We start from the raw sequence: 23,454 nt of genomic DNA, 5'->3' as shown, positions 1-23,454 counted from the left end.
CCTTTAAAGGGGTACTCCGCCGCTCATCGTTTGGAACTAAATGTTTCATGACGTTAAAACCCCAGCCCCTTAATTGCAAGTCTATGCGAGGGGGCGTGACAGCCGCCACACACCCTCCCATAGACTTGCATTGAGGGGGCGTGGCTATGACGTCACAATCTGCCGCCATAGGCTCCAGCGTTCGGAACAGTTTGTTTCAAATGCTGAGCAGCGGAGTATCCCTTTAAAGGTCAAACCCAGATTTGCTGGCAGTATATCTTTCAGGTAGAGGTCAGATCTTAAAGGGGTACTCCACCCCTAGACATCTTATCCCCTATCCAAAGGATAGGGGATAAGATGTCTGATCACTGGGGACCCCCGCAATATAGCATGCGACACCCACCTGTTTCTGCTCCGGAAGCGCTGGAGGGTCTGGGTCCCGACCACGGGAACGGAAGTTCGTGACATCACGCCCCACCCATGCAAGTCTACGGGAGGGGCCGTGACGGCCGGCACGCCCCCTCCCATAGACTTGCATTGAGGGGGCGGGGCATGACGTCATAAGGGGGGCAGAGTCGTGACACCACGATCTTCCGTTCCCGTGGTCGGGAGGAGTTATCCTGAGAGCCTCCAGCGCTTCCGGAAGCAGTTACATGTGGGTGCTGCTTGCTATATTGCGGGGGTCCCCAGCGGCGGGACTCCCGCGATCAGAAAACTTATCCAATATCCTTTGGATAGAGGATAAGATTCTAGGGGCGGAGTACCCCTTTAAGGCTGATGAATGCGCTGGGATTGTGTCTAATTCCCACGCTGAGTGCGGTACACCTGAGATACCTGTAACACCAACACGAGACCATTCCTAACAGATCCATCCTGGACTCACAGGCGTCCATAGAACCCAGAGACAACATAGAGGTCAGCAGGCGGATGACATATAACCCCTAAGCTCAGGATGATTCTGGACATAATATGGAGATCAGAAATTACTCACACTCAGTACAGTATAAGGTCAGCTCCAATATACTGTAGCCAGGGGCCGGTAATCCCACAGCCCAGAGGGACACTGAGACCAACCACACTGTTCTCTAATGTTACCCGGTCCACAAACTCCACACCCCAAAGAAGGAATGCAGTGTGAATTAAGTACACCGGCCCAGAGGAGGGCGCCCTCACAAGGCAGTTCAGAGGGAGAGACCTTATGAAGTTTGATGCCAGTGAGGTCTTCACCCTAATTCATGTGCCGACCACCAGGATCTATGACATCAGCTTCAAGCTCCCTCAGAACCTGGACTTGTTCTGGGAAATCTATAATTCCACCAGACACAATGATATCGGCAGGTCATTGAGCTGTCCAAGCCCATGACCGTGGTGGTCACCATTCTGTTTCAGTCAGAGGTGGTGGCATTGGCCGACTTACAGCACTGGCTGAACAGACAATGTCTGGTCCTCAGCTCATTGGATAAGATCTAAGATGAAGAAGGGATCTGGAATGGAGGTTACAGAGTACAAGTCCAACTTTACCAGGAACGTGGCGTCACAAGACATCTGCCTCATGTCTTCTATTTAGGATCAGACAGGGGTATCTGCTATTACCCGGGGCAACCAAGTGGAGGAGATTTGGGGCACACAAAAGACTCATGTAAAGGACAAGTTGTATGTAATCTGTGTTCAGAGCATGGACATAACTTCCAGGAATGCCCCTATGCCCAGCACAACCAGAATAACGCCAGTCCAATGGATGAACCTGAAGAACATGAATCCTAGGATATCGGATGTACAAGGGGAGTGCGGCTCTGAGGTACAAGGTGCCACTGCCCTAGAATCAATTTCAACTGTGCAGCAAAAGACAAGGGACCTTCAGAAGGTGAATCTGCAGGAAGAAGTGTCACCTGTCAGTGAATCATGAGAGAAGACATCTGAGATACCTGCAGAGGCCTCATATGGGCATCAGGACCCAAATAACTCCAGCAAAGCCATGGAGTGTGATGTGGAGGAGCCATGGAGTGTGATGGGGAGGAGCCATGGAGTGTGATGGGGAGGAGCCATGGAGTGTGATTTGGAGGAGGTATTTCAGATGGTGAAGAGGAAAAATGCTTCTTTTGAGTTTGAGTTTCACAAACATGTAAAGTCCCGGGAGTCATCAGCTGTAGAGATCTCACCGGGAAGGTTCAGTGTCCTGGGAGAAGATGACGACGAAATGTGTCCCCCAAGTGTCCAAGAGCCGGCAGAGGAGAAAGACATTGTGGTACCTGTGTCCTCTAAGAGATGGGGGGGGGGGGCAAAAGGAAAAGGACTAAGAAAGGTAGGTGATCGGAGTGCACCTGAGGATCTGCACCCTTAATGAGAAAGATAAGTGTTTAACCCTGTTACGACACTCCCTGACAGGTAGAGGAAGCCGCCGCTTGGAATGATCCCCTTCTCCAGGAATGCAGGTTGGTTCCAGCCGACCGTCCAACTCCCGACCGGAGGATACGAATGCGGCCGCTCCCGATCAGCAAATCAGTCGAACTCCTTCCATAGCTAGAAATAACGAAAGCGCTGTCCCAACAGTAATCCCCCCCCACCAACGAGACCAGCTCCGTCTTGAGGGTCAAACAGGTATTCATTTAATGGGGCTACCTGCCCGGTATTTATGCAGGTCTCCACCAGGTGGACACTCCCCTAGGGGACCTGATGGAAGACTGTAAAACATGGTGGACAGTAGCCAATCGCAGTGGCTTCAACATAAGCCCTTCCCACTTTACCCATATCTCCCTCCTCTCTATCCCCCAGACAACTGGGAAGAAATCCACTTATCTCCCAGGACGAAGAAATCCAATTATCTCCCAGGCCAGAGACAATCGCCATCCCAGAACACAACAAGAAAACACATTGAAACATAGAAATAGAAGTAGAATATCGACGAAATAGAAGGCAGGCGGCAGCTTCCAGCGGTGTTTGGTAGATAAAGGGTCTGTTTTTAGTTCCATAGGATTTGTACCGAACACTGCTGATTTTTCCTCGGGTCCCAAAAATAGCCACCGCCTCGTGGTCGGCGAACGACACCCCACCGTAAGAATGGAGTGGAGAGGTGTCTGCGGTTAACCACAACGTTCTAATTGGGGTCAAGAGGGTAACCAGCAGATGGATCCGTCACACAGCTCCCCCCTTGTGGGACACTCCGGCAGACCCGGCTTGACCCTTTTGGCGGGTCAACTTGGGGATGACCGGACTAGGAGGTGGTAAGAACGTCGGTTTGCCGAGACAATCCATCTGCATTCCCGTTCTGCTTACCGGGTCGGTAGCTGATTGTGAAGTTATATGGTTGTAAGGCCAAACTCCACCGCAGCAGTCTTCCATTGTCTCCTGAAACCCGGTTAAGCCAGACCAGGGGATTGTGGTCCGTCACAAGGGAAAATTCCTGTCCATACAAATAAGGGCTTAACTTTTTCAATGCCCAGACCAGGGCCAAGCCTTCCTTCTCCACTGCCGCATAACTCACTTCTCGGGGTAACAGCTTTCTACTGAGATATGCGACAGGGTGTTCTCCATCTTCCCCGACCTGGCTCAGCACAGACCCCAGTGCAAACATGGAAGCATCTGTGTGGACGAGAAACCGTTTGTTAGGGACTGGGGCAGCCAGGACAGGGGCATTCACAAGAGCTTGTTTAAGGGCTTGAAACCACAGGACCTGCTTAGGGAGATTTTACTTGGTCAGGTCTGTCAGGGGTTTAGCAATAGTGCTGTAGTCGGTGACAAAGCGTCTATAGTACCCTGCTGTCCCTAGGAAGGCTAGCACCTGGGTCTTAGTGATACGTGTGGGCCAGTTAGCTACTGCCTCTATCTTGGCTGGCTCGGGCCTCTGGCTGCCACACCCCACTCTGTGACCCAGGTATTGAACTTCAGCCATGCCTAAATGGCACTTTTCTGGCTTCAATGTCAGGCCAGCGGCCCGAATTTTGTCCAGGACTACCCCTTCATGAACCAGGTGTTCCTCCCAGGACTCACTGTAGATCGCAATGTCATCCAGGTATGCACAAGCAAATTTGTGGAATCCATTGAGAAGTCTATCCACCATGCGCTGGAATGTAGCCGGGGCATTCTTCATCCCAAATGGCATGACCTTGAATTGGTACAAGCCAAATGGGGTGACGAAGGCCAACTTGGGGGTAGCATCCTCGGCCAGGGGAATCTGCCAGTAGCCTTTACAAAGGCTATGGTGGTCAGATAGCGCCCCCTGGCAATGCGGTCTAATAATTCATCTACCCGGGGCAGGTGTCAGTGGTGGTCCACTCATTGAGTCACCTGTAGCCCACACAGAACCGGGTGGTCCCATCCTTCTTAGGCACCAGGACTACAGGCGAAGCCCACGGGCTATCGGAGGGTTCAATGACCCCAAGCTGGGTCATCTCCTGTATCTCCTTCCGCATTCCTTCTCGGACTGCTTCAGGGATACGGTAAGGGGGTTGTCGCAGAGGGTTCTGTCCAGGGGTCTCTACCTTATGTACAGCTAGGGTAGTGTACCCGGGCTCTTGGGAGAACGTCGCCTGCTTCTCCCACAGAAGCGGTCTTTCCTGTCCCTTCTCTGTGGGGCTCAATCGGTCACCTAGCTGTACAAGGCTGGTAAGGTCAGTCTGGGAGTCCCTCTCTAACAAATCAGGTAAGGGTAAACTCTCTGTATTGTCTGCAGCAGGGGCACATACTGCAGCGATATCCTCCGGTCTCTCCTGATACTCCTTCAGCATGTTCACATGAAAGGATAGCTGGATCCTCTCATCTGAACAGCTGGCTATAAAGTAGGTAGTATCACATACCTGAGCTAACACCTTATACGGGCCCTGCCAAGATGCTTGCATCTTGTTCGCCTTCACAGGTTTGAGCACTAGCACTTTCTGCCAAACCTGAAAGACTCGCTGTCGGGCACCCTGATCGTACCACCTCTTCTGTCTCCCCTGGAGATTTTCTCTTACCATCACAGACAGTTTCTCCATACGGTCCCGGAGTTCCGGGACATAAGGCACTATGGGGGTCCCTTCTTGCCCTGTCTCCCCCTCCCAGTGGCCTCTAATGAGATCTAGGGGTCCGCAGACCCTTCTCCCATATAGCAACTCAAAGGGGGAGAACCCAGTAGATTCCTGGGGCACCTCTCTGTAGGAAAACAACAGATGAGGCAGGAATCGCTCCCAGTCTCTGCAAGTGTCAGAAAAGGTCCTCAACATCTGTTTGAGGGTGCCATTAAATCGCTCGCAGAGACCGTTAGTCTGTGGATGATAAGGTGAGCTAAGCAGTGGTTTAATGCCGCACACCTTCCACAGTTGTCGGGTGAGCACACCAGTAAATTGGGTTCCCTGGTCAGAGAGAATCTCCTTAGGGAACCCAACCCTGGTAAAAATCCTAACCAGGGCATCAGCAACTGTTTCTGCCTCTATATTAGACAGCGCTACTGCCTCTGGGTAGCGGGTGGCGTAGTCCACCACGGTGAGAATATATTTCTTACCGAATGGACTAGCCCTGGCCAGTGGACCTACAATGTCAATGGCTATACAGGCAAAGGGCTCCCCAATGATAGGCATAGACATAAGCCCAGCTCTTGGGTGGTCCCTCCGCTTTCCTACCCGTTGACAAGTGTCACACGTACTACAATATATCCGCACAGCCTGATTGAAATTTGGCCAAAAGAAGTTCTGCAGGATCCTATAGGCTGTGCGGTGGGATCCTAGATGTCCAGCTAGTGGAACATCATGCCCTATCCGCAGAATCTCCTGCCGGTATTTTGCGGGTACTACCAGCTGTCGATTCGGCGGAGGGGCAACACTCTTTGGGGAAGGCTTAGGGATCCTATATAACCTGTCCCCCACCCACTCATACCGCTCCCCATCTACTCCTTCTCCAGTATCCGCCTGTCTCTGTAATTCTGGAGCGTCGGATCTGCTAGGGTTTCCCTCCCAAACTCCCCCGGGGAATCCCAGCTAACAAAGGTCGGTTCTAGGTTACCAGTTGGGGAATCGGGTCTTACCTGGGTCTCAACAGCAGGTGAGCTGGTTCCAGCAGCACGGGTCTGAGCACAGGTAGTCACTGGGTTAACATCCGCAGGTCCCATTGGAGCATAAGCGGAAATCAAAGGGGCCAAGTCATTCTCGAGCAAAGCATCAGCAGGTAAGTCTTTCATGACCCCCACATTCACATGTCCAGAGCCCGCTCCCCAATCCAAATGGACCCGGGTAACAGGTTGGCGGAACACGGCGTCTCCTGCTACCCTCACTGCTACCGTATTTCCAGTATGTTGGTGTTCCGAAACCAGGTTCTTTTGAAGCAGGGTCATAGTGGCTCCGGTGTCTCTCAGACCAGTGACCATTTTGCCATTCAGTTTAACGGTCTGCCTGTGCTGTTGACGTTATCCTGCTGGGCTGCTTGTACTGGGTCCGCCTCATGTAGTATACCCTAAACTTCCTCCTGCTCAAGACAGTTAGCGGAGGATTGGGGTGGCTGCTGATTTCCGCTGGCTGGTCTTCTCCATGACTAGGCTTGGTTGGAATTGCTCAACGGGCACTCTGGTCTCTTGTGCCCCAATTGTTTGCACCCATAGCACTGGATAGGCTGGGAGTAATCCCGGGCGTTGAATCGGGCTGGTTGAACATAATTGCTCGCTGGTGGCATCGTGGGGATGCGTTGCGCTGGGGGGTGATACACAGTAGAAGTTTGAGGTGCTGCCGGTTTGTACTCCACTCGGGTAGGGACCTTGGTTGTTGCCTGGTCCAGCTTCTGTGCATCTGTGTACTCATCAGCCAGACGAGCAGCTTCGGGTAAGGTAGCGGGTTTGTGGTCCCTAACCCACTCTCGGACTCCTGCAGGTAAACGATCAAAGAAGTGCTCCAACAATAACGCTTGTAACACCTCTTCCCCAGTTACCGCTTGGCACCCTGCCATCCAGTGGGCTGCAGTGCGGTGTTGACTGCATGCCCACTCCACATAGGAATCGCCAGCTTGTTTGTTAGTGTCCCGGAATCGCCGCTGTCACGATCACACCCTATCGGTCCAGCCAAGACATTAGAGAGAGTGTGATGGTGCAAGGGTTAAGGCCACCAGACCTCTGGGTATCCACTACTAGTCCCAGCAAGTCACCAAATTAACCCTTAGAGAAACGTGTTTCCACCAGAGCTGCCTTCAGAAAGGTGAGCTCATATATTTAGAGATCAAAGACCAGAGCTGATTAAACATTTAATCTGATAAAAGGTATCACAGTGCTAAATATATAAAAATACAGGAACAAATGGCATACAGGTACAAAAATATATAAAAGAGTTTTGCAAGGCAAGTTCAGAAAACAAAAGATGAAGTTCTTACAGCATCATGATATAGCAGTCCATGTGAGTTCTGTTCTTAGGATGGTCTTGTCAGCTTGTGGCACAGCCTTGAACACACTGGGGGACATGTATCAAAGATTTTACCCCTGTTTTGTGTGTATTATTTTGCGCACGCGCTTTTTTTCCCCATTTTTTTCCGCACGTTTTGGTAGAGCATGTCGTCCAGATGTGGCTGAATCAGGGTACCTTGGAGTGACATCTATAGTACACATGGATTTATTACCTGCGTTCTTTTCCTTTGCACCAAAAATTTTGATGCAAGTGCGTCTTTTTCCCCGTAAATATAAGCCAACTTTAACTGCACGTAGCAATCCTTTCTATTTCTGAAGGAAAGTTCTACTAAGGAACCACCAGAATGTTTTAACTTTCCTATCTCAATTCCTCATGTGGTTTGCTTTATATTGCTTTTCACTCCTTGGTTATTCCAAAGCACTTTTAAAATAATTTGCATATAGAATATGTGTTTACAGTTCAGTTATTCATTAGATCACTTGTATATTGTTATTTTATGATCCAACAATTTAATACATTTACTTAGGAAATGTTTGATAACTTATCATTGAACAAGCCCCGTCACATTAAAATAGCTTTGTAATCCACTTAACACTGTAGATCATTCTTTTATTTTTACAATTTACTGCTTTCCGTTATACTTTTCCCCAGCGCCCGGTAAGATGTTGGCTATCACCGATAGCCAGCCATCTTACCATGTGATCATCTGGGCATGCTGGGAGTTGTAGTTTTGCAACATCTGGAGGGCCACAGTTTGGAGACCACTGTATAATGGTCTCCAATCTGTGCTCTTCCAGATGTTCCAAAATTACAAATCTCAGCATGCCCACTCTGTCGAGGCATGCTGGGAGTTGCAGTTCTGTAACATCTGGAAGACCACAGATTGGAGACCATTATACAGTGGTCTACAAACTGTGGACCTCCAGCTGTTGAAAAACTACAACTCCCAGCATGCCCAGACTGCCCAAGCATGCTGGGAGTTGTAGTTCGTCAACATCTGACCCTTCAGATATTGCCGAAATACAACTTCCAGCATGTCTGGCCATGCTGGGAATTATAGTTTTGCAACAGCTGGAGGCACACTAGTTGGGAAACATTGTTGGTTTCCTAACTCTTTTTCCCAACCCGTGTGCCTCCAGCTGTGCCTCCAAACTATAACGCCCAGCATGTACTGACAGACCATGCATGCTGGGAATTGAAGTTGTGCAACAGCTGGAGGCACACTGGTTTGGAAACACTAAGTTAAGTAAAAAACTTTCAAGTGTTTTGCAACCAGTGTGCCTTCAGCTGTTGCATAACTACAACCCTCAGCATGCACGGACTGCCAAAGGGCATGCTGGGAGTTGTAGCAGTATGTCTCCAGCTGTTGCATAACTACAAGTTCCAGCATGTCCTTCTGCTGTCACTGCATGCTGAGATTTGAAGTTTTTGCAACAGCTGAAGGCACACTGGTTGTGAAACAGTGAGTCTGTTTCCGTGTTTCGCAACCAGTGTGCCTCCAGCTGTTGCAAAACTACAACACCCAGCATGCACGGACAGCCAAAGGGCATGCTCAGAGTTGTAGTTTTGCAACAGCTGGATGTTTCTCCCCCCCCCCCCCCCTCCCTCCAATGTGAATGGACAGGGTACACTCACATGGGCGGAGGTTTACAGGGAGTGCTGCAAGATTGAGATGCAGCAAACTCGCTGTCAACCCCCGCCCGTGTGACTGTACCCTAAAAACACTACACTTAAATAAAATAAGTAAAAAACACTATATTATATATATATATATATATATATATATATATATATATATATATATATATATATAACTTCAAAAATATATATATACTATTTTGTTTATTTTGTGTTTTTGTTATTATTTTCATTTTATATATTATTTTCATTATTATTATTTTTTTATAAAAAATGTTTTTTTTTTTTTAATTATTTTATTTGAATTAATTCTTTTCATTTTTATTTATTTCATATTATTTTAGCATTTTTCATTCACTTTCTCACACATTGTTAGTTATATTCAGCCATACAGACACACTACATGTATTCATTCATTGCACATTGGATATTTTTCCACTTATTTAATTTAGTTTTCCTTGCCCACGGCTGCTGCGTTTGTTTGCCAGTGGGCTGGACACGGGTACTGGGCATCCATGTTAGAAGCGTTCTCGACGGGTGGTCTCCATGGAGACGGCGGTGCTGTCAGCGCCGCCGTTGCCACGGAGACTTTCGGTTGATGGTCACGTGTTAGCTCCTGTGGTCATGTGATCGCATGGCGCCCCACGTGACTGGCCAGGCATCCCGGAAACAGGATGTGAACAGATTAGGAGATTTTCTGACGCAGGCGCATACTGTTTGTATACAAGCCAAACGTGGCGAACGGCATGGCAACAGAGCGGGTAGGCGTTTTCTGTATATGTATATTTAATTAATGTTTATATGCATCAGTGGTGTATTATTTATTATTATGATGGAGTTTTGTATATTCAAGCCACATTGCTTTTAAAACTTTCACTGTGACACTGTACACATTATATATGTACCTATGGTACTCTTAAGCACTTTATTTTTTGTAAATTGCACTGTCATTTTATGTATTTTTATCACTGTATTGATTAATTATGTAATTACTGTTTATTACTGAGCTGGGTATATAACCCCAGCCTGTGTGTGGTATCACTATGCTTGAAAAAAGCTCCATTGAGGGGCTGAAACGTCGCACTGTTTGACATGTGGAATAAATAAGTTATTTTTTTGGATATTTGGAGTGCCGCACCATTTTTTGAAGTTATCAATTGGCTGTGATCGAGCCTGAGGAGCTGGCACCCGTCTACTGTGGTATAGTAGTGCTGCATTTTTTTGGGACATATATATATATATATATATATATATATATATATATATATATATATATATATATATATATACACACACATACCGCGACACAGCCCCCCTCCCCAATAACGTCTGGTACGGCACTGTTTCCAAAATGGAGCCTCCAGCTGTTGCAAAACAACAACTCCCAGTATTGCCGAACAGCCATTGACTGTCCAGGCATGTTGGGAGTTTTGCAACAGCTGGAGGCACCCTGTTTGGGAAACACTGGCATAGAATACCCCTATGTTCACCCCTATGCAAAACCCTAATTTAGGCCTCAAATGCGCATGGCGCTCTCACTTTGGAGCCCTGTCGTATTTCAAGGCAACATTTTAGGGTCACATATGGGGTATCGCCATACTCGGGAGAAATTGCCTACACCAGTATGTTAGTGTATAAAAATAAAATTATTTACACTGACATGCAGGTGTTGCCGCATACTTTACATTTTCACAAGAGGTAAATGGGAAAAAAAAAAAAACTTTTTGGGACACAATTTAGCCAGAGTACAGAGATACCACATATGTGGGCGCAAAGTGCTCTGCAGGCGCACAAGGCCCATAAGGTAGAGTGCACCATGTACATTTGAGGTGATTTGCACAGGGGTGTCACAGATGTTAAATGAAGAATAAGGACATTGGTATAATTGATGTGTTATAATTGGGAGATGTGGTATTATTGTGAGATTAAAACTCTACATAATGAAGAAAAAAAATTCTAAAACTAATAACGAGGACACTTACTGTTTAGGAGCAGATACGCTGCAGACAAAGCTCCTACTAAATAGAGCTGCGGGGTAAATGTATGCTCTGAGGAGAATTCTAAATTTAAACGCAATTCAAGAAAGTAGCTGCACAAGAATGATAAATTTAACACAGCTGCACCAAATTTAGACAACAGGCAGAGGGGTAAAAAACTTCTATTATACACTGGAAATGATACATGTCCCCCACTGAGTCAAGCATTGTTAAATATTATATCTGCCTTTTTGGAAGGGAGACTCCATTCCCCCCTCCCCTCTGATCCCACCAGGGGGTCTTCTCTCTTCCTGGACCCTTATCTGTTTGATTATATGATGGGACCAGAGTGCATGACTTCAAAAAAGCCTTTGACTTCAAAGGGGATGTAAACAAACAGCCAGACCCCCAATAAAATGCAATACACAAACCCAAAGTCTGAATGACCCGCCGTGATATGATGCAGGGTCACCGTGGGACCCCGCGTTATATCACGGGAGCGGGACCAAGGACGTACTCATACGTCCTTGGTCCTTAAGGGGTTAAGGTTTACTACAACATCTTGGGGCCGTATCCACACAACACAGGCACATACCTGCTCTCCTGTGGTGTAGTATAGCGGATCCATCGGCTCTCCTGTATATAGTATAGTAGAGAACGTGGCTCTAAGTAAATTATTTCTATATAGATGAGAGATACAATAGAATTCTAAATTTTTACTGAAAACTATAAAAAGAAATAAAGTGACATCTAGTGATTACCATTCTCCTGATCCGCAGGGCTTACTGCTGTTCTGTAAAATAAATAAATATATAAATGAATTAGGGATCAACCGATTATCGGTTTGGGCTATATTCACAATTTTGGACGTTATCGGCAATTACCTTGCCGATAATCCGATAACGCCGCACCCCGCAACGCCCCCCACCACGGATGGGGGAGGCAATGGGGCAGCGGCGGTGGTTGGACTAGGGAGGACCCCCCCCGGACAGCCAGAGGGAGAGAAGAGGGCGCCCGCTTTAAATCAATGATCTGCAGCCGCTTTTTCGGGACGGGGGGGGGGTGCTGGGGGAGATTTGAAATTGCTGATAATTTATACCGGAATATCGGTATAAGTTATCGGCTATCGGCCTGAAAGGCCACAGATTATCGGTATCTGCCCTAAAAAAACGATATCGGTCGATCCCTAAAATGAATGAAGTCAATTTCCATCAGAAGCGGCACCACTACTGTTCTGTGATCTGTTATGAGATATACGCAGTTCCTACACAAATATTGGAACCAAAGTGAACAATATATTTTTTCCTTATGGAGGTTCTTTTTGCTTGAAATCAGGTCAGGGTGAAGGAACATTCCCTCAGCCCCTCGGGCGAGGCAGCACGTAGATTATCACATTAATGACCTCAAATTATTCTGCCTAAAGCTCATTCCCACCATTATACTAGTATTTGTCAGGGAGGAAAAACACTTTATTTACACCGTGACCTGTACAGAGGTCACACAGGATAACTGCAGGAAACCAAGATGTAGATTACTTTTATATATATATATATATATATATATATATATATATATATATATATATATATATATATACATACATACATACATATACATTAGTAATGAATTAGCGCTGCTATGTGAGCGAATAAATTCACTTTTTGTTTATACACCATTGGAGGAGTGCTGCGCTTTCTACTAGTCTATACAATATATATATTAGACTAGTAGAAAAGCGCAGCACTCCTCCAATGGAGTATAAACAGAAAAAGGTGAATTTATTCGCTCAGATAGCAGCACTAATCTGAATGAACAGAGTGCTGCTGATTCTCTGTATACTGGAGGGCCTCTAAGGGTGTGTTCACACTACGGAATTCCACGAGCGGAACTCCGCGGTGGGAACTTAACATTAGTGTGAATGGGTCTCCGCGAGACCCATTCACACTGCAGAATTTCAGCAGCGGAATTGTTCCTCGTAAAGAAATAACATGTTACTTCCTTGCGCGGATTCCGTGAGCACTGCATAGCCTTCAATGGTGACAGCTCAGTGCCCCTTGGCCCTAGAGCCGAAGCAACCTCGGCGGCGGCTGCCAGACGGAATCTCCGCTCGCGGAATTCAGCAAGCGGAGATTTCGCAGTGTGAACGCACCCTAACCCAGACAACTACAGTGGTTGTGGTGCTCTCTTGTGAAGTGTCCACTAAAGGGGCACTCCACTGCTCAGCGTTTGCAACAAACTGTTCCGAACGATGGAAGCTCGTTACGTCATAGCCCCGCCCCCTCAATGCAAGTCTATGGGAGGGGGCGTGACAGAATTGAGGGGACGGGGTGTAATGTCCCGAGGGGGCTGGGCAATGACATAAGCTTGTTTCAAACGCTGAGCAGCGGAATACCCCTTTAACTTCTCAATAACAGACAAGGCTTATCTGCTGGCCCTACAACATTAAAATAGGGGTTGGGCAGCCAGCCGCAGCGTTCGGGAGAGGGGATCCAGTAAGCATGGCACAGTAGGAAAGAGTGTGATGCAAACTCTGTTCACTTGGAACACTTCTTACCTGCACTCCTCTCCTTACCTGCACTCTCCTACGGAAGGAGCAGACCGTATTGTTATGCTATTCATTGCCGTTGCCTGTCATTTTGGGCCATGCACTGCTATCATTTTTTAGTGTCTGTGGCATGACTGTACGAGCCTTGGGATCGCCGTTGGTGGAGACATACGATGCCCCCCTGCCTGTCCCCCATTTGTGTTATATACACGATGGGTGACAACTGTCTTCCCCGCCACCCCCCCCTCCCCTGTTGGGGACACAGGGCCCGGCCCTAGAGTGCATGGTTTGTGTGTCACAGCCACTAGTTCTGCATCTACATCATATATATTCTCTTTTCCATGTGTTGACAACCATCTGTCATTTGCACTTTATACCCTTTGGGATTATTGGCTCCTGGATGCCTTTTTACTCATTCCAGGCAGCCAACAGTACGCCACTACAGCATCATGCAGCCCTACGGCTACGTAGTAGTATAGCTCTAGCCCATACAGCCAGTGGCGCTACTCTGCACTATATGCATGCGCAGCCATGGGCTTTCTGGTTTCCCTTGGCTCCTCCATACTCCCGTAATTTCCGGTACATGCGCAGTAGTGCGTGCTCAACCTCCGAAATTGCGTTGGCCCGAAGTCTTATTCCTCAATGATTTGTGGTTTCCAGCACTGCCCCTAGTAAGTTATTAACCCCTTGTTTCACCTGTACACCACATGCACTGGTAAAGGGGTATTCCAGGTTTATACATCTAATCCCCATCCAAAGCATAGGGGATAAGATTTGTTATCGCAGGGGTCCTGCCGCCATTCTGTGCCAGGCGCTGCTTCAGAGACGGGACATCATGCCCCCTCCATGCATGTCTATAGACATGCATGGAGGGGGCGTGACATGTCACGAGGAGGCAAGACCGTGACGTCACGTCCCCGTCTTGGAAGCAACGCCTGGCACAGAATGCGGGACCCTGCGATCTTATATCTTCTCCCCTATCCTTTGGATAGGGGATATGATGTATAAACTCGGAATACCCCTTTAATGCAGAACCAATTATTATCAGGTCTCCTCAAACTAAATCTAAGGGACAGCAAAGTGTGCATAATCCTCTAAACTGGACTTTGTGCAGACGTCACCAATATTCCACCATTATTTAATGGTGCTAACACTTTGGGTCCATGCACACTACAGAATTGGTTTTCAATGGGATTCTGCTGTTCTGTGCACATTACACATTTCCGCCGGAGAAATTTCAAATTCCACTGAAGTTCATTCTTTCGGCAGAATTTCGCCTAGAATTGCCGGATGGGGACGGCACGTAATATCCGTGCAGACATTACTACAGATTCCTTCAGGCAGAAATCCTGCAGCATTTTCATATCTCCCCGTGATAAAGTAAGAATTCAAGTCCACACAGTGATCAACGCAACAAGTTTAATTGCACGTTTTTTTCCCCATGTAGTACAATATGCCCAAATTCATGAAAATACATTAACTCTGATAAATGGAAACATTTATACAACAGATGAATATGACTATGAACATACAAATATAACATATACATACCAAAATACTAAGTCAAAACTATCAAGAAGAAAGGAAAGTAAACAAATTTACAAAAGTCAAAAGGTAACTGCTAGAGAACCTTGTGTTTACACTTAGCAGCTTCAGTACAAGTTTCTGACTCAGACAGAACTGGGAGCAGGTCCAAAACAGAGCGGATCAATTTACAGGAAGCAAATTTCTTGCAAAAATTTACCCAAGTGTCCTTATTCATCTGAATGGGGCCTGCAGAAATCCATAACCATGCCGTGTACAAAACAACCCCCTTTTCAACGTACGGAACAGATTTTTGGATAAGCCAAAAACCCAAAAGCGAACTCATGGACTGGGCCTCAGTGGGGCAAAAACCTTGAAACAAAAATGACGCTGCTGAACAACCAATTATGGCAATAGTTTCTTTTTCTGAATTGCAATAGAAAACCAGACTATGTTTGGTTATTTCTGGTACTGGACACTTTCATTGCATTAAGGCCCAGTGACTGCATTGCAAGTTACAAAGTGCAAGATACACTAACATCCCTGCCCCTGGGAAAACTATTCATGAAGCCTTTAAAAGCTTTTTTTTTTTTTCTAACACCGCCAACAAAATATTAAATACTCAATTCTCCAGCAAAATATAAATTCTCCATCAGTGCACATGTGGTACAGTAATAAGAGAGATATTGCAGGCAAGAGACTGGGGTCCGTCAGAACAGCAGCTGCAATAATCAGGGCAGGTGAGTAGGACTCCCTTTTTTTTTTAATTAATTTTGATGGCACCTCTAGTTTACTTTAAGGGTGTACTCACACTCACCATATCCGCAGTGAATTTAAAGTTGCCGATCCGCAGTTGCAGATTTTACAATGTAATCAAAAATAAATAAGAATTGCCTTGTAAAATCTGTAGTGATCAGCAATTGCGGATTTTACATAAAATGTGCAGCGGATCCTGTGTGTAAATACACCATAAAGCATTGCTATAGCTTCTCTCCAGTGTCAGGATACATTTAAATTTCGTGGCAATCTCGTAGCCTGAGACATCATCAGATGGACTTTCCAGAACTCCTATAGACTTGCATGGGTGTTCCAGGAATCTGCGTTGGCCCAAGAAGTTTAAATGTATCCTACTGTGGCTGCGAACTGATAGCAATGCTTTAATCCCATGTGTATGCCTGGAATACCCCTTTCTTGAAGGTATCTACACAGACAAGACTGATCACACCAAGTTTGCCCTTTTCTCACCTCCGCACCACGTACTCACAATTTAAATTATAGTGGCGCTCATAACCTAATTTACCATTCTGTCACTTTACACTTAGGAATATACATTCCCTTTAGTTTCATGCTCTATGATGATATTTCAGAGCACAGGGACTTTTCTTCTTCTTCCAATTTAATTCCATGCAACAGACATCATATCTGCATCAAGTCACCTGAAATGCGAAGTATGGAAAGTCTGATACTGAAGAAGTGAATAGGTGCATTAACCAGATGGAAATAGAAAGTGGAAGAAGACTGCACTTCATTGTCTTCATTGCTATCCTCGGAGTTATTGCACTGCAGAAGAACGTACCATGAAGAGCAGACCATGACCAATGGCAGGGCCAGAGAGGTGAGAAGAAGTGCAGCAACTTGAAAGAAAACACAATCTTAGACACGTTTGAGACTTGTAATTTAGTAGTCTTCAGGAGGCAGTTTCATAATGCATGAAGACTGGAGATAATCCACTGGGTAAAGGCTGAGTCCGCACCGTGTGTGAGCCTGTGATGCAGCTTGTCGGAGGTATCCATCCTAGACTGAACAATTAAAGGGGCATGTATTCTTAAGAGTCACAATTCCTTACTTTGCTGTGGCGGTGCTGGTGCTTGGACTTTCATCATCCAGAATGATGATTGGGGGATTCTCTGTTTTTAGACGCTTTGACTCTGGTGGTTTACACTTGGGGTCTTGAACCGGTGAGGTTTCTAAATTGCAAAAGTATTTTATATTTAGAGGAAGCAAAAATTTTCTACAAAGCAAAAGGGGGCTTAAACTGATAAGGAAATAATAAACATTAATTGCAATATATCGGTTGTGTAGCAATATTGTGAAAAGGACCGATATTTTATTGAAGAAATTTAAGAAACCATCAACTTCACACAGAAGACACTGGGCCCCTATACACTGTCCCAGATTTAGCAATCTGCTTAAAATAAAAACAGTGCCCATATCAACCAATCACAGTTCAGCTTTTCTTTAACTAGATAGAGCTGTTTAAAATATGAAAGCTGGGCTGTGATTGGTTGATAGCTTTGGTTTTAGGACAGCTTTGGTTTTAGGCAGATTGATAAATCAGAACCATGAATAAGTGGCGGCCTAAGTTAATGTGTTGTAATGGCTTGAAGGACATTAATGAGCAGCGCTACTCCTGTCCACGAGTCATGTCTGGTACTGCATTCGAGCCACATGCACCTGAATGAGGATAAGTGCAATGCTAGACACAAGGGGGACAATTTTTTTGTTTGTTTTTTTTAAACATGGGGCAAATTTCCTAGTGTAAGTGTTCCAGAACTCTGTCCCCCTGTTCTATGACTTTGTCACGTTTATTATGAGTTATAGACATTATTTCCCAATGAGTGACATAAGAAAGCATGGCTTAAATGGGCACTGTCAGATAAAACTTTTAATATGTTGTAAAGCATGTATAACCAATCGGTTTTTAAATGGCTTTCATTAAAAAAAAAATTCAGTATTTCATATTAATAAAGCCAGTCAAAAAACTGCCTCCCTGCCTCCTGGGATACATACCAGCCTGGCTGTGTCCACTCATCATCACCTACATCATGGACACACTACATGATTGACAGGTCTGCAGATCTAAAGCTGCTGTGATCGGCTCCCTCACTGTGGGGGAGATTTATCAATACCTGTGCAGAGGAAAAGTTGCCCTGTTGCCCATAGCAACCAATCAGATCACTTCTTTCATTTTGCAGAGGCCTTGTTATAAATGAAATAAGAAATCTGATTGGTTGCTATGGGCAACTGGGTAACTTTTCCTCTGCACAGGTTTTGATAAATCTCCCCCTGTGTGTTTACTTCACAGTCTCCTCATGTGAGGAGAAGGGGGGGGGGGGAGGGCGGGAGTACACTGCTGCCTGTGAGAAGGGGGGAGGGATGGGAGTACACTGCTGCCTGTAAGGAGAAGGGGGAGGGGTGGGAGTACACTGCTGCCTGTGAGCAGATGATGAAAGAAGCTGGTGACTGAAGATGGGGACTGAATGGAGGATTGTTTGTTTAAAAAGTAAGTGTCCCTGCATGTGTATATGGATACATATGTATGTGTGTAAATCTGTGTTGTCTAGGTAATGTGCATGAATAAATTAAGTCTGTGTGTGTGTGTGTGTGTGTGTGTGTGTATCTATCTAATACATGGGGACTACAATCATATGCCTCCAGCTATTGCAAAACTACAACTCCCAGCAAGCCTGCACTGCCAAATGATCAGCCAAATGATGTATGGGCATGCTGGGAGTTGTAGTTTTGCAACAGTAGGAGGAACACAGCCTGCAGCAACACGACTGTAAATCTGAGTTTTACCAATCATATGCCTCCAGCTGTTGCAAAACTACAACTGAAAGGATGTGTGGGCATGCTGGGAGCTGTAGTTTTGCAAAAGTTGTAAGCACAGTGTGTGCCTATAGCATAAAACCAGAAAGGGTTACAGATGCTCACACCTGAGAAAAAAGAGGAGAGTGAGGGAGGGGGAGTGGTTATCACCTGAGAAGAAGCTACTAGGAGGCTGACACTAGGCATTAAAAGGAGTAGTCCTGCGCGCATTTTTCTCATTTTATCCCGTCCGGGCTGCAAAATAAAAGATAACACACTTTCTCTTACCTGCCAACGAGCCCTCGGAGCTCCGGTACACTCCGGTACAGGTGTTCGGTCCCCGGGCTGTATTCTTCTTACTTCCTGTTAGCCCAAAACGTCACACGGAGCTTCAGCCCATCACCAGCCGAGGCGGGACATCGCTGCGGCTGGTGATAGGCTGAAGCTCCGTGTGACGTGCCGGGCTAACAGGAAGAAGAATACAGCCCGGGGACCGAACACCTGTACCGGAGCTCTGAGGGCTCGTTGGCAGGTAAGAGAAAGTTTGTTTTCATTTATTTTGCAGCCCGGACAGGATAAAATGGGAAAAGTGCGTGCCGGACTACTCCTTTAAAAAAAAAGAACTCGGCCCCTCCTGGCAGGATATACCCTGCCCACTGACTCTAAGCTAATGAGTTTAGTTCCAAAGCAGTAGGAGGAAACAAAAATCACTAGAGAGAGTCCGAAGACGACCCAAACAAAAAAAAAAAGAATCAACCGAACAAACCCACAGACAGGAAATCGACTCAGGTCAACAAACTAATAACCAACGGGTGGCTGCTGTGTCCCCCAATGGTATATAAAATCTACTTTTCTCGTTCAGCTCCATTGGGGGGCACAGGAACCGTGGGACATACCAAAGCTGTCCCAGGGGTGGGAAATCAGAACCCAGCTAGAGAGAGTCAGGTGGATGGCAACGCCACCACCGCCTGCAACACTTTACGCCCAAAACCAGCGTCAGCAGACACGGAAGTGTGCACCTGGTAGAACTTGGTGAACGTGTGCACGGACGACCAAGTGGCTGCCTTACACACCTGCAGGGCCGAAGCCCTGTTGAAGACCGCCCAGGAGGCCCTAACAGAGCGGGTGGAGTAACCCGAAAATGAGGAGCCTTCCCCTTAGAACGATAGGCCTCCGATATGGCAAACCGGATCCACCGGGATAAGGTCGCCTTAAAAGCCGGAAGCTCCTTGCGCCGACCTTCCGGAATGACAAACAGCGAATCGGAGAGTCGAAAAGAAGAGGTGGCCAAGAGATAGACACGCAGAGCTCTGACCACGTCCAAGTTATGGAGAGAACGCCTGATGGAGGACACAGCAATTAGAAAAGACACCTTCCAAGAAAGGAAGCGGAGAGAGATCTCCTGAAGGGGTTTAAACTGGCTGCCTTGCAAAGCGCTGAGAACTAAATTCAGGTCCCAGGGCAGAGTGGGAGACTTGTAAGGAGGAGCCTTGAGAGCCACACCCTGCCCCTTGAGGGAACTAAGTGCCAAACGTGTTTCCTGCCCCGACTGCAGAAAGGAAAGCAGGTTTGGAAAGGGAAAAAACGGGAGACAGGGATCGGGCCTTGCACCACCAAAAGTAGGCACGCCAGGTCCTGTGATAAATCCTGGCAGAGGACGGTTTACGCGCCCGAAGCATGGGGCGAATGACCTGGAGAGAGGAACCGCGAGTCCTCAGCAAGCAGCGGCAGTGAATTTGGGTGGCAGAGAGGACATTGAAATAGGTTGGTCCGAGAGCTGCATGGGAACGTCTGCCACGAGATGAACTACGTCGGCGAATCACGAGCGCCAGGCCAATCCGGAGCCACCTGAATTGCAGAGATGCCTTGAGCTTCCTCACTATCCTGGGCAGGAGGGGAAGCGGAGGGAAGAGGTAAGGGAAGGCGAACTGTGACCAAGGAACGACCAAAGCATCAACAGCCAGAGGATCAGGTGATTTTTGCAACAAAGGCGGGAACCTGACTGTTTAGGCGGGACGCAAAGATGTCCGGGGTCCCCCAGACTCCGGATGGAGAGACCACTCCCCGTCCCTGAACCATCCGGTCCTGAAAAACTCCCATTCCCTCCCCCCAGGCCCCCCAGCCAAGGAGACTCATCTGTCGTCAAAGGGGTACTCCGGTGAAAACCTTTTTTATTTTAAATCAACTGGTGGCAGAAAGTTAAACATATTTGTAAATTACTTCTATTAAAAAAATCTAAATCCTTCAAGTACTTATTAGCTGCTGAATGCTACAGAGGAAATTCCTTTCTTTTTGGAACACTGATGACATCACGAGCACAGTGCTCTCTGCTGACATCTCTGTCCATTTTAGCAACCATGCATAGCAGATGTATGCTAAGGGCAGCATTGTGGCTCAGTGGTTAGCACTGCTGCCTTGCAGTGCTGGGGACTTGGGTCCAAATCCCACTAAGAACAACAATTCCAAAAAGAAAAGAATTTCCACTCTAGTATTCAGCAGCTAATAAGTACATGAAGGATTAAGATTTTTTAATAGAAGTAATTTACAAATATAAGAAGAACAATGCAAGAAAGGCCAGCAAGTAGAAGCATAAAACTTGACTTTTATTCAGGAATCTTCCATATTAAAAACCTTCAGGTGGCAGACAAACATGGACATGTAAAAACTACAAAAATATTGCACAAGTAGAAAAAGAGAGAGGTCCCAAGCAATAATAATAATAATATGCCACCTGAAGGTTTTTAATATGGAAGATTCCTGAATAAAAGTCAAGTTTTATGCTTCTACTTGCTGGCCTTTTTCGCATTGTTCTTCTGCTGTCTGGAAGTAGCCGTGCAAATCCCAGGTGAGCTGAGATTTTTTTCTACATAATTTACAAATATGTTTAACTTTCTACCACCGGTTGATTTAAAAGAAAAAAGGTTTTCACCGGAGTACCCCTTTAAGATCTGCCAACGCAGCGGGAGAAACAAGCGTCCCTTTCGAAGGAGTGGAGAGCGGAGTTACCAAAGGAGCAATTGGTATGCCGTGGGGGGCAGACTGATCCGGCGGCGGAGGGACCGAGGAGACTTGTCCCACAGGGACAGGATGGCCCACTGAAGAGGGTGGCACGAGAACTGAACAAAAGGAATGGCTTCCATGGCTGCCACCATTCTGCCCAACACATACAAACAAATGGCCACCAGTTCGGGGCAGCGCAATAGGCGGATCCAGGACAGCAGAGCACACAGCTTGTCCGGTGGAAGCAGAACCCGAGCCTTTTCTATGTCGAAGCAAAGTCCCTGGAAGACTAGAGACTGGGAGAGAGAAAGGTTGGATTTCTCCCAGTTAATCAACCAACCGAAACTGGTCAGGGTCTGAAGAATGATGTGGAGACTCTCCTGATTTTGTTCAAAGGACAGAGCTTTGATTAACAATTCGTCCAGATAAGGGAGCACCGACACACCCCTGAAAGTGGAGGATAGCGATCACTACTGCCAGGACTTTGGTTTAGACCCTGGGGGGCCGTGGCCAGCTGGTTTGTCCGAAGGGCAGGGCCACAAATTGAAAATGACCTGCAGGAATGGCAAACTGCAGAAATTGTTGGTGTGCTTGAAAAATGGGGATATGGAGGTAGGCCTCCCGGATGTTCACCGAAGACAGGAATTCGCCCTGGTCCATGGACGAAACAGAACGGAGAGATTACATTCGGAGGTGCCAATTGAGGAGCTTCAGATCGAGAATCGGACAGACCGTTTCCTCTTTCTTGGGAACGACGAACAGATTTGAATAGAAGCCCAAAAAACGTTCCTGGGGCAGAACTGGCACAATGACCCCCCCTGCGCAAGGAGGGAGTGGAGCGCAGACTGAAAAGCCGTGGCCAGGGCCAGAGAACGGGGAGGATGGGAGCGAACCCAGGAATCCTGGACCTGAGCCAACCAAACTTCCTGAAAAAGGGAAAGGCGACTACTCGGGTAGGGGCGCCCCTTCAGGCGGAGGTAGGTTTGAGAGTACCTGGCACCTGGAAGCGTCCTACACGGCCATCCTGCTTCCAGGAGGGGCACGTTTTGAAGGTAGGAGCTTTGTCTTGGCAGCCTGAGGGAAAGGGCAGAAAGGAAGAGGACTTGCGGCAAAAATCAGTGTGACGCACCTTATTCTGAGAGAGAAGAGCTCTTACTACCTGTAGCCTCGGAGATTATTTCATCCAAGCGTTTGCCAAAAAAGGCGGCCGCCGGTGAAGGGCATCTCAGTAAGCGATTTCTTGGAGGCTGCATCGGCATTCCAGGCCTCCAACCACATAGAGTGGCAGATAGCCACCAAGTTGCCAGAAGCAAAGGAGGCCGCACAGCGTGTGGACTCCAGAGACGCCGAGCATAGATAATCACCAGCGTTGGAGATCTAGAGGGCTAGGACAGCCAGATCATCTGGAGGAGCCCTGTATAAAAAGCCTTGGCGAAGTTGACAAGGCCTTGGATACCCAAGTTGGGGTGAACGTACGCCAGAAGCAAGGACAAGCTTAATGCTTCAAATGCAAATTTTGCTACATTTTCAATTCGCTTGTCCACAGGGTCCTTGAAGAAAGCCACATCAGCCAGAGGAAGAGTGGTGGACTTGGAAAGACGAGAGACTGGAGGGTCCACTGTAGGAAGGGCGGTCCATTTGGAGACCAGGTCCTGGACAAATTTAAACATAGCCCGCAGCCGCTTAGACCCTTGGAAGCGTTTTTCAGGGTGCTTCAAGGCAGTTTCCAGCAGGTCATCAAACTCCGTATGAGTGCTGAAGACCTTGGGAGTCCAGCGGAAGGAAACTACTGGAGCTGGATCCGCAGTTCCAGGGTCCTGTAGGTGAAAGGTGTCACTGACAGCTAGTG

At 47.1% G+C, this 23,454-nt stretch overlaps 1 protein-coding gene across 3 annotated transcripts in view; it reads right to left on the bottom strand.

Moving 5' to 3' along the window:
* Positions 1-14,905: 14,905 nt before the first annotated feature.
* Positions 14,906-23,454, bottom strand: part of CHAF1B (chromatin assembly factor 1 subunit B) — a 79,260-nt gene continuing 70,711 nt past the window's right edge. For all 3 annotated transcript variants that reach the window (XM_056559596.1, XM_056559597.1, XM_056559598.1), the window contains exon 14: positions 14,906-16,984. In XM_056559596.1, the coding sequence (XP_056415571.1) occupies positions 16,860-16,984 (125 nt within the window). In that variant the 3' untranslated portion in view covers positions 14,906-16,859. The remainder of the gene's footprint in view (positions 16,985-23,454) is intronic.

This window comes from Hyla sarda, chromosome 2 (assembly GCF_029499605.1).
Source record: "Hyla sarda isolate aHylSar1 chromosome 2, aHylSar1.hap1, whole genome shotgun sequence".
NCBI lineage: Eukaryota > Metazoa > Chordata > Amphibia > Anura > Hylidae > Hyla > Hyla sarda.
The sequence above is the reverse complement of the archived record's forward strand: the minus strand, read 5'-3'. Positions and strand labels throughout refer to the sequence as shown.